The sequence below is a fragment of the Rhyacophila brunnea genome, unplaced genomic scaffold, assembly GCF_057557595.1.
Source record: "Rhyacophila brunnea isolate RB1 unplaced genomic scaffold, BYU_Rbru_1.0 scaffold_17, whole genome shotgun sequence".
Lineage (NCBI taxonomy): Eukaryota > Metazoa > Arthropoda > Insecta > Trichoptera > Rhyacophilidae > Rhyacophila > Rhyacophila brunnea.
In genome coordinates, this window is record NW_028232827.1 from 25,717,733 (window position 1) to 25,730,749 (window position 13,017).

The window sequence follows — 13,017 nt, forward strand, 5'->3', positions numbered from 1 at the left end:
TAGTCAACTTATCAGCAGTACACTTGTGTTCGTTCAACCACCTCAATTTTTCTACTATAACAGGTTAGTTGTTTTATTGACTATTTAGGTATGAAATATAATTAATGTAATTAAATTTATTGTTTCTTCAGGTGGCATCGGGTGATTTAAATCCGATGAATGCCATCATTGGCGGTGTGGTAGCCCAGGAGGTAATGAAGGCCACTTCGGGCAAGTTCAGTCCCGTGCACCAGTGGCTGTACTTTGACGCGATAGAAACTCTCACTAGGGACGAGCAGGCGGCCACCGAAAGCGATTGCCAACCTTTGGACGGGCGGTACGACGGACAGCTGGCCGTCTTCGGAAGCAACTTCCAGAAGAGGCTCGGTGCGCTGCGATACTTTGTCGTTGGTCAGTTTCGTTTCTTTTCTTTTTATTTCTAAGAAAGTACCCTCCGTCTAGGTCACAAAGATATACTGGTCTCATGCTTTGGCATTAAATATATCATAGTAAATAACAAAGATGTTAAAAGTTATTTTAAGGAAACATTAGGTCACTGATATTAAAATATATAATAATATACAAATAAATTATCACGAACATGTATCAACTTACCTATGAAACGTAATACCGTCTTCTTGCTTATCAGTACGGTTACCACATTTTAATACAACACACAGAACCATCTTTTCTACTTAATTAACTAAAAATATTTACCACTGACTTCTTGACTATCGACACTTAGCTATGCAGCAAACTAAGATTTGGCGGCGATACAACAGCAAATCATCTCGCACATCTGTAAACCTTGTATCTTACTCTAGCGCGTGTCGCAGAGATTATAAGGGTGCCGAATACTTTCTCACTCGCACTTATGCATCGTTTTTGTTCAGGCCTTGGTTTTACCTTTTCAATAATTCGAAAGTGACGTTTTGAGGCTGAATTAAACACACGTCATGCAACACCCTTGACAGCTTAGAGGCAAGATACAGGCTATTACAGGTTTATTCCTGCAATGTTCAGATACGGGAAATTACTAAAATGGCTGTATCATTTTTGTTAAAATAACTACAGATATGAGAATTTCGCAGTCGATGGGCAGTATTTTTGTTGTTTTTAGTATTTCAAAAAATCATTTTCGTCATATAGGTCAGATACGGGATATTAATATTAGACCATCGATTATTCCTGAATCATGAAGCAGACATAAAACAAAGAAATGGTAAAAACATTTGTCTGCCCAGGTATCAGTGCCAGTAAATTTTTCTTGAACCTCACGTATGTGGTGTCATAAAAACATATTCATAGATGTATAGTGAATGCAACGTAAACACTAAATTTATTGATTTGGTTTCGAAAATAGAAAGAAATAAAATAATGTGTCCGGTTTTCACGTGGTGCCTCACGGTTTTTACGTGGAAGCAGTCAAATCAAATTTCAATAATTTATTTCACCAGGTTGTGGCGCAATCGGATGTGAGCTGCTAAAGAACTTTGCAATGATGGGAGTAGGTTCCGCCGGCGGTCAGGTGACAGTGACCGATATGGATCTCATAGAGAAGTCTAATCTCAACCGACAGTTCCTGTTCAGACCTCACGATGTTCAGAAACCCAAATCGGGAACCGCTGCTAATGTAAGACTACATCAATTGTCATGTCAAATCAACCAAATGATTTAGTTTATCTTATCTCCCTACCTCCTTTAAAAACACATAATGATACAGAAATGAATACATGTATTAATTTAGGCGCTAAGTACCAAAAACATAAAAACTGACATTTTTATAGAAAAATGTTCTACATACCAACGCCAACAACTTCAACTATAGTCTAAGTGCCTCAACCAAGTCAAAAAAATACAGCAAAATAATTAAACCTGTCGACGTTGTAAGTCCGTTGGCGTGTTTTATTTATAGTGGTGTAAATAGCACTGCAGTGGTCAACGGCATTCAATATAAAATAGCTGACGATGGTGTGTTGATACTTGCGAGTTCTTAATACCTAAAATTATAGAAGCTGCCGTGATTGCTTCACACTGTAAAACTACATTTTTCAAAAGGTCTGCTTCATGAAATTTTACTGCAATGACTCAGTATTTTGTAACTACAGGTAATACTACTTTTTGGTACTTAGAGCCTTATTTAATACACGTATTCAAATGATGTCCAATGAACTATATACCTATATTAGTCTGCTAAGACATGTGTGTGCATAATAACACTGCTTGCAAGATCTCTACTGCACCTCATCATACGTGACAATTCGGACGATAGCGGTATGAAATTCTGATCAAATTTATGATCTTGAAAGTTCTGTAATGGTTTTATCAATTTTGTGAAAGGCTTCAATCAAAAATATATGTATCTCTCTCCCATACTACAAGTCCTCCTTCAGTTTAATGTACATACCCATTATTATAGTCTTATTAGATTAATTTATGATAATTATAGAATTGGTAATTTGGGATAGGTACACAGTAGTGGCGAAGGGTGGAGGTTGACTGTGGATATTCGCCATAAACAGTGCATTGTCAGTGTTTGCAATCTGTCAGTCATTAAGGATACAAATTGCAGATGGTGTTGGTTAGTTTTTAAAATTCAATTAAACTCCTAAGCCTAAAACCTAATGCAAACCATAGTAGATACCTATGTCATTAAATCATACATTATTTTAGATATTTTATAGATAGAAGAATATTTTTTGTCTATTATAGTTTGTTTAGCCAGAATTTAATGGAATTTTAAAAACCATTTACACCAAAAACCTAATTGTCTTTATGATTAAAATTAAACTTGAGTTATAAAAATTCAGTACCATTAGGATTATTGTATAATGTCATTTTGTAAATTCTTGAATCCAGTAATAATATTATATACATTCTAAATCATATTAAAATGAATATTCCTAAGTCTTTGGGGGTTATTCCATCCATAATAATAATATTTTATGTATGGCTGTAGGTATAACAATTTTTATATAATAAATGATTGAAGTTACTAATTTATTTTTTTATTTCCAGGTAATTAAACAAATGAATCCGAGTATGAATATCGTCTCCCAGGAAAACAGAGTAGGCCCCGAAACAGAAGGTGTATACAATGATGCTTTCTTTGAAGAGTTGGATGGCGTAGCGAACGCTTTGGATAACGTCGACGCACGTATCTACATGGACAGGCGTTGCGTTTATTATAGGAAACCTCTCTTGGAATCTGGCACCTTAGGATTGAAGGGTAACACTCAGGTGAGAGCTACTGACGATTTTTACAATCAACGTTCCCTCTAATTTTTCTATTGTGTGTGCGGATCATCAACGCATCTGTGCAGGGTTGGTGTCATCCGGTGCGGTAAATTTACACAAAGTGTAAAATTTGAGTCAAAGTTTGATGAATTCGAACGCATAATACATAATATTCAGGAATATCTGTGTATTTAGATCATGACCCCCACATCCGGGCCCCCCTACCTATCGCTAGGGTTAAAAGCAGTGTGACGCTCTACAGAATCTTTTCCCACATGGTATTTCAGGTAAAATTAAGGGATTCAGTGTATTTTTAGCGATTTTTTGTATTTTTCAATAAATTCACTTGAGTTATGAAGTTTTCGAATATCGACATACAATAATCAAAATTCGCATCAAACAATCACATATTTTAAAATGTTAATATTCTTTAAGTAAAATAGCGCCGCAGGCGAATTTTTTACCAAAATTATGATGTGTGTTTATTTTATTTATAAAGTAGTTGCGCCACTCGGGGCCCCCTCAGAGCCTGGGCCCGCAGGCTAGAGCCCTGTTAGCCCCCCATGATTCAGATACATGATTATGAATATCTTGTACAGAAAGTGTAGAAGTTTTCATTTTTATATCGATTAACACTTTGACTAAATCGCAACCAGATTTTTTGCGCTCAGCGATCTCAATCCTATTCTTTCATTTTTCGGGTGTTTCCGTCATTATCTTCAAAAGTCCACCTCTTTTAAAAATTTTCAATTTCGTTTTTGGCTTAAATGCCTTTAAGTTTAATATTCAACCTCCATTCAATCCACTTCTTTCCAGATGTGAATTCTCCTTGCACATATGCTGCGGAGCATATGATGCGTTTGACCACCGCCATCGATAGATTAATAAAGCCTGATCATAACTTTTTGCACAAGCAACGAGTGGTCCACTTCCATACTATTTATTAATAATGACAGGCAATGACAGGTCATCCATAGAGAACGGGAGGGGCGGAAAGGTAGGACCAGTCGTGAAATGTATCGGCTTTCCTCTTCAGTCGGCAATACAAATATATCAACAATTTTTACTTTTTGCGAATGCATTGAAGATGGCATTTCTGTTTCGACGATTTCAGAGAGCCATTCCAATTTAAATTTATCACAGGATTTCTTTTTAATGGTCGCATTTCAAATATCACATCCACTCCTTTTTGACATTTTTAGGGGATACGTTTTTCTATAATTAATAAGTATACCTAATAATTGTACTATATATTATGTAACTGTGCAAGCAATCGTATTGTTCACTTGAATTGTTTGTTACGTACACTAAACACACCTGTGGTTATTTATTACAAAAATTGATTATTAGTTTTGTATTATAAATACTTTACCATTTAAAAAATATTGTAAGAACTGTGGTGTTTTCACAATAAGGACTACTATGAGACTGTACTGACAAGGTTTCTTGCAACTTGAAACATGTCAAAGACTAAGAAATATAGAGGACCCGGCACATAACATAGGTGGATGGGTGGATAGGTGGTCATTGCTAAACACTAAAATACATACTTTGGCATGCGATAGAACGGGACGGATATGGTGATCCCTTTTTGAAACTTTATTTTACAATATTTTTGTGAGGACTGTGCGGGTGATGAAAACATGTGTGCGGACATATTTTGGTAGGTGTGCAGCACACCTTAGAGCAGTGTTTCCCAGCCTTCTTCATGCCATGTCCCACCGTAGCCTTTTCAAAAGTCAAATGCCCCACCGACATCTTTTTTTTTAATAAAACAGCAGGTAAATTTTCAAATCATTTTGTAATATGTTTGTAAACATATGAACCCCTAATGAAATTAAATAAAACCTATTCTAATACATATATTATAACTGAAATTATTTCAAAACACAAATTGAAAATGTAATTAAGGGGGAAGGTGTTCCATGTCAGCTATTTTCTGGTATTTTCAGAGGTTAAGCCTGAATAGTACGTAAGATTTGTAGAAAAACTATTTATATCATTATGAAGCTTATTCATCGTCAAATATTTATGTAAAACATTTGATAACTACATAAAGTATTTTTATGACGTAAAATAATATTCTTTGAAACCGTGAAACGTGATAATTGAGAACGAAGCCATATTTTTGTGACATTAATAGGCTGTGATGATGACAAATTTTTCCCTTAATTATTATCTCAAACGATTTATTATAGATAGTTGTAATGTTATAAAACATAATGTAGTAAAATATATTCAGTATAATTATAATATTTGCAGTTTCTATTGGTTCTAAATCTAATGGAAGCGAGTGGACATTTTGTTATTTAAATATGCTACAATTATAGACATACGAAATAATATAAAGCTACGTATCAGAAGGTTTATCATTAATCATTGAATAAATGATGAAATATCTTGTTAGTTATAAATTTGTAATACTAAATAGAGACCTTTTTAAAACAACTGTTTCCACGAAATATTCGACCATCTTGATATCCGCCAGACCCACCTGCGAATTGGTGTATGATGTATGGAATCTTGCTACAAATTGAACACAAAAATAGGCGAAACAAACACAAATTCGAACATATTATTCAAAAGGAAAACATATTTTGACATTTGAGGACAAAACAAAAAAAAATCTGAAGAAATTTGTATTTGCGTCAATTCTACGTTATGTCATACTAAATCATACATTATAATTTTTAACACTGTTGCAATCTATTTTGCCTAATATTGCAACATAGCAATCAGTTTTCTGTCCCTTTCTATAACTATCTCCCTCTACATTCAAAATAATTATGATTGTAGTAGGTATGTATTTTATAAATTGTGATAGATTTTATTTTATTTCAGTGACATATATCGGGTCGTCCAGTATTGCCATATCTACTAAAATATTATTGAATTGATATTTTAGTAAATAAGAGAATGAAGTTTTTCACCATTTGTATCTACTATTAGTTTTACTATTTTTATTTAATAAATAATACACATGAGGTTTTACGAATTTCACATTTGTTATTAAACATACTTACATAATTTAGAACACCCCAAACACATCGCGAAGTAAAAATATCTATATTTTTTACTTAGCCAAAATTATGAATCAACATAGGTTAGGTACCTACTGATGTTTATATTACAGAAAATTTAACTTTTACTAAATTATGAATTTGCGAGATTATAATAATACAGATGATTTTAAAGAATACTTTCATCAAATAACATAATAATGGATGCCTGTACTTACATAATATTTTCCAATGTAATTTTTTTTTTAAAAACTAACTTTAATTTCGAAAGTTTAGCCTGGCAATACTATGAACGTCATTTATTTCAGCGGGAATGCGAAATTTTCATCCTCGGTTTTTGACATAGGTACCTAACAATATTATCACAATTATTTATATCGATTGTACTTACAAAAAATGCCACGAACTCACTATCCGATGGCTGGAAGTTCCAAAAAAAGACGTAGGAGAAAAGATGGAAATATTAATACATTAAAAACACAAAGGTTTGAAATTATTATTTTATAATTTGACATAATTATACATAGTTGAAAAAACCACATTTCACAGAAAATTTTGGTTCACAATATTTATTTATCTTGCAAAAGGAAGTTTTGCGTATTACTTATTAATACACACAATTAAGTATAATGATCATTTGTACTTATATTATTTTTATATTATGTTTGTGCCATGTCTTATTCGAAATTAGTGTGTCTGTGACAAAAATTATAATCTGGTACAATAATTAATAGCAGCTATACATTTTGTTTTCTGTTAACTATCTACTAAACTAATATTTTTGAATGTATTATAGTATTGATATATTGCCGAAGACTATGCCTGAGCATGGAAATCCTCAAAGCATACTACCTGAACCAGAATTTCATCCCACATTTGAACACGAACACGAAGAATTTATTATAGAAAATGAAATTGAAGATTCAAGCCCTAAATTCCGTGTAGAAGGCCGTAGAATTATAGACTTTTCATATTTTTTCCAACAACTTCAATTAATTAGCCACCATGATTCTCCATTTAATTGTAATTTATCACATTTAGAAATTTTTGGGGAAAATCGGGATAACTTTAGCAGTACATTTTTTATTCAATGTAAACTTTGTGGTAAAAAATTAAAATTATATACCACTGAAATGAACAAAAACAAAATGAATCTGTGTGACGCATTTGTATCCAGTATAATCAGTATCGGCAGTGGATTTTCAAATCTGGAAGAAATGTGTTCAGCAATTGACGTACCATCGATTACAGCAAGAACATACAGAAAGAGTCAACAGAAGGTGTACGAGTGGTTTGAAGAAACCAAAAATAAGAGTATGGAAAACGCTGCGAAAGAAGAGCGACAACTTGCAATCGAAAATGGTGACGTCGATTCTTCTGGTATTCCCATGATATCAGTTGTTGCAGACGGCTGTTGGTCGAAACGTTCATACAGATGCAATTATTCCGCAGCATCTGGCGCTGCCACGATCATTGGTCAAAGAACCGGAAAGATTTTGTACATGTCAGTGAAAAATAAATATTGCGATTTGTGCGCCAAAGCTAAAAATAAAAATATCCCTGCTCAACAACATAAATGCTTTTTAAATTATACCGGTCCGTCAGGTGGAATGGAATCTACAGCAATATTAGAAGGCTTTAAAGAATCTATTAATACACATGGATTGATTTATTCAAAATTGATTGCTGATGGAGATTCCAGCACATACAAAAAAATTCTTGATTGTCACCCTTATCCGAATGTAACTGTCGAGAAAGTTGAATGTAAAAACCATTTAATTAGAAATTATTGTGGCAAAATAGAGGCATTAACCAAAGACACAAGATATCCCTTGAATGTAAGAAAAATCATTGCGTCAAGAAAAAGACGTCTGCGGAAAGCCGTCATAGGTGCAATCAAGTATAGAAAACTACAAGATAGTACTTTCGAAGAAAAGGTTATCGCTCTGAAAAAAGATTTATTTAATGGACCGCACCATGTTTTTGGAGACCATACTTCTTGTCTACCATATTTTTGTACAAATGAACCAAATACAGAGGACATGCTTGATGTAAATTATGTACCAGCATTAAAAGAATGCAGTCTATTTTCTCAATTAATGATATATAATTCTCGTTTGGTGCTAAATTCAAAAAGTTTAATTTATAATTTTTCTACTAATATTTCAGAATCTTTTAATAACATGATTGCAAAATTTGTAGGCGGCAAGAGAATTAACTACTCTCAAAGACAATCGTACATGGGACGATGTGCAGCGGCGGTAATCGCATTTAATACAAATAAGTTACATTGCACAATTCAAAAACAAGTTTATAAAAATAGCCCAAAAGCCTTCATAAATCGCTTAGAATCAAGAAGGTTGAAAATAAATAAAAAAAAAATAGGAAAATCTTGGCGAAAACCAATACATACTGTTCCTTTATCTAATCCAGATTATGGAGAGAGTTGCCAAAAACCTGATATGGACAAAAATCAATATCAATTGTTAAAAGAAACTTTTTTGAAAAAACTCAAACTGACAAACTATGAGAGGAGGGATATAGAAAGACGCACCGTATTACAATCTGAATGTGCAGAATGGCTAGAAAGGCGACGAAACCTTCTTACTGCCTCTGTTTTTGGTAAGGTGTGTAAGCGGCGAGAAAATACAAAATTTGGGCCTTTGGTAAAACGTTTATTATATAGCCAATCATTAGCCAACGTGAAAGCGGTAAAATATGGTAAAGAAAATGAATCAATAGCTTTACAACAGCTTAGTGTACAAGAACGGATTAAGATTGAGAGATGTGGATTGTTTATCGATGATGTGTATGATTTTATCGGTGCAACGCCAGATGGCATCAGCGATGATGATACAATTATTGAAATAAAATGTCCTTTCTCAGCTGCTGGAATAAGTGCAGATGAAGCTATTGTACAGAAAAAAATTAAATTTTGGAAAGTAGATAAAGACAGGAATATGGTAATAGATAAAAATCACGATTGGTACTTCCAGATTCAGGGGCAGCTTCATATTACTAAGAAAGATGTCTGTTTATTTGGAGTTTGGACGGGACATAATTTTCCTGTTAAAATAGAATTAATCAAAAAAGACGAGACATTTTGGATTGAAAAGATTGAAAAAAAGATATATCACTTTTATATGAATTGTCTACTGCCAGAAATAGTAGATCCCAGAACCAGTAGATCTATGAATATTAGAGAACCAGAAAGGCTGAATTTCTAAATTTTTATTTTAAATTTTATTATGCTTAATATATTTTCAACAAGTCTATATTACATCACTATTTTATAGTTCATCAAGATATATCTAATTTACTAATATAGTTTACTGTTACGAGACACCCAGAACGAGTGTAATTTTATGAAATTCAAAATAATATGTATACTTACATCTAAATAATGATACCTGATCTTGCTGGCGATTCCACTGCGCCATATTTTGTATAAGCATTCGTCTCTGCAGCCGTGAGTTTTGGTTCCGTGTAAAAAGTACATTTTGTTCTCAAGGTCAAAAACCAAATTGGTTGTGCCAATGGCTTATAACCATTCCTCATAAATGATTATAACTGATATCACCTCATGATCAGTGCCACGCACGAGTTAACTCGCGGGATCTTTTAAACGTCATAACTTCTGAATGAACTGTTTGTGTATATTTTCTTAACAATATTTATCATTTTAGTGTGAAAATATTCACGTTAAACATGTTGATTTGGTAAATTTTCACAAATATTTATCATTCTATTCTTATTTCATATTTTTTAAGGGATTCATTTTATTCCAAAAATAACTGACCTACAAGTACCCACCTGGTAAAAATTGAATTTGGATTGGATGGAATTTCCTAGTAGATGTTCCAACTAAACAACATGACGCTTTCTATATATTATTTACTGTTAGTTTTGAAATTATTGTATTTGAAATAAATAATGTATCAATAATACACATAGAAATCAATAGATATATAAAATAGATATCACAGTTTAAAAATCAGAAAGATCAATGCATATTACCATTGTTTATGTTACAATATAAAACAACATTTATCATTGAACGTAGGTACCAAGAAAAATAGACTTCATTAAAATGTGTCAATATAGTATATACCCGATATAATTATATAAATTATTATATTGTTAATTACTCTGTGGGGTCCATATATACTGCTTCAATTGTAATTTAATTTTACAGTATAATTATTTATGTTAAGTACTTGATTTACTTATTATATGTACAAATGTAATATACTTACCTACTTATTAGGATATATCTTGGTGAATTTTAAAATAAGAGGAAATTAAATGGAGGTCATCGTGTCTAACTAGATGTCTAACTAGACGTTGTTAAGTCTTATATAAATATTTATACATTATTAAATTGTTTTTCTGTTTTTTATTGATGTAAAGACATGGCATGTATTCAAAGTAATAACAAATTAGCTGTGTACTATTTATTTAACTTATATTAAAACCCCAAGATTGATTTCGTCTTACGACATATTTTATTCTTCTAAGTTTTACTATGACATTGTAATATGAACCATGGATATAGTATAGTACTTAAAAAAATCAAAACTGGTAATATATTATTTCAATATTTAATAGTCAATTTTCATTTGAAGTCAGCATTTAATTACTGGTATAACACATAATTATTAACTGATATCTACAACTTCAGATGGACAAATTAATTGATATATCATATTATCAGTTTTCATTTCCTTTCAACAATGTATTCATTCTAGCAGCTATTTTAAATATCTTACTAGTTTTTATGTCATGGCACCTTACAAAGGCTCCGAGCAACCGTATACTGAGCTTCGAGAACAGATGTTTACGACGGATACTGGGTGTGCGGTAATTTTAGAAGTAACGGGAGATAAAAGAACGCACCAAATAGCCTCGCATCACGTTGAGAGTGAATACGCAACTTTGTACCTGGCCCGGCCACGTGCTGCGAGTGCCTGAAGAGAATCCCAATCTGGTTTGCCTGTTCTTCAAGCCAACCGGATTCCGGCGTCCTGGATGGCCGCTAAATACTATCTATATAGCATATCTGGCGGAGTTACGGGTTGCTAGTATGACCTGGAACGATGCAAAAAAACTAGAGTGACAGAGATTCTTGGAGGCGCCGCATTGTATCCATATGCTGCAACTAAGATGCAGATATAGCCGAAGAGAAGAATTAATATACAGCATCTAGAAAACTTAAAGTCTTTGAAATGGTGTTAGAAAGACAATGTTTCTAATATCAAAGTGATATTGAGGATGAAAAAGAAAAGACTTGGAGAGTAAGCTCTACCAAATGACATACCTGATATGATACAAGTAACTGATATGCAAAATTATATTATATTTTAGAATATTATGAATCAATTTAGCAACTTTTATATCATTATCGATAATAAATTTAGTGCAAAAATGTAATTATAAAATTGTTTTATTTTTTAAATATGTATGCGAGATAGACATAGCTATAGGTTACAAACATTAGTCACTTTATATTTACCTTTTGTAATTGTACTATTAAATCTATAAAATGGGTATATATGCTTGATGGTCTACGTCATAAATAATATTATATGAATCACGCCATGTTCGGATCGTACGCCGAAAGTCGGATTTATTTCATTATTAATTAAAAGATTTATTTCATTCCATCTTATTCATATGAAACCGTCGACAAGCAAAGATCTCGGTAGACATTTTCTCCATCTGCAAAAAACATAACATATGAACTGTTAATAGTGTGATTTTTAATCTTTTATAGTGTGCGACTGTTTGAAGAATGGTAATTAAAACGGATTAGTGATAATACAAAGCATCAAAAAAGATTGATTAACTAAAATAAAGTAATCAGGTAGGTAACATGTTTAATAACAACTAGAACGCCTTAGATTATATCAAACAAATAAATATGAAATCACAGGCATTCTCGCAATAACCTCTAAACTAACCACGCAACTAATGTAGACTAAGAAAACAATAAATTAACACTTGAATAATATATGCAAAACACACAGAATACTACTACAGTAATAAATAACATAATATTGTACTTACAGATAGTGTTTCTTATTCCTGATATAAAACACAATTCCTTCGTTAGGTATCTTGCAATTTGCTATCAACATAATCTGACAGCAGAGAGTTTTTTCTATTACTCTATGGCCAAAAATACGGATTTACTTGGCCGGCTAAAAAAAAGATTTTAATATAGCAAGAACATTTTGAATATGCGACAAATAAATAAAAGTATATATAATATAGTTGTTAAAAAAATCTGTGTACATTATAAAATATATTTAATATTATAAATACATATATTTTTTAAATTCATGTTATAATTTGTAAACGACGAAGCACGTCAGCTAATACGCATAGTAAATGTTTAAACTTTGGTAATCAAATTCGAATGTGACAGAAAGAGAAAGAAAAACTTTTTAATCATATTAGCATGCGTAAAAGAGATGTAACATAATATCACTTTCACTTTAAAAATCATACCTAGTATTCAATGTCATAGTTCAACTTTAAATGAAAAAACAGAAACTCTAGGTAAGCATGTGTGCCCTTAAGTAGAATAAAATAAAAATTAAAACAATAATAAAACACAAATGACAATTGAAATTTAGTACAAACACACACACATATATTGACGCCTAATTCATAGAAATTCAGTTACGATTGCTACAAAGAAATTTTATGTCCGGATATAACTTAGTTAATTTCAGTCTTAGGTCCCCTCTATTAGTTATATCCAATCAAAATCCCGTCA

The 13,017-nt window shown here is 32.2% G+C and overlaps 1 protein-coding gene and 1 long non-coding RNA gene across 2 annotated transcripts in view; one reads left to right on the forward strand and one right to left on the reverse strand.

Annotated features, from left to right (window-relative positions):
• Uba1 (ubiquitin-like activating enzyme 1) overlaps positions 1–13,017 on the forward strand; it is a 32,679-nt gene that overhangs the window by 14,658 nt on the left and 5,004 nt on the right. The window contains exons 3-5 of the mRNA XM_085944954.1: positions 132–390; positions 1,437–1,612; positions 2,998–3,219. Of these exons, the coding sequence (XP_085801080.1) occupies positions 132–390; positions 1,437–1,612; positions 2,998–3,219 (657 nt within the window). The remainder of the gene's footprint in view (positions 1–131; positions 391–1,436; positions 1,613–2,997; positions 3,220–13,017) is intronic.
• Positions 11,308–12,405, reverse strand: LOC147073876 (uncharacterized). Its single transcript, XR_015070412.1, has 3 exons — positions 12,303–12,405; positions 11,749–11,954; positions 11,308–11,324 (listed from the first exon to the last, which is right to left on the reverse strand). It is a non-coding gene; the product is annotated as an uncharacterized LOC147073876 (long non-coding RNA).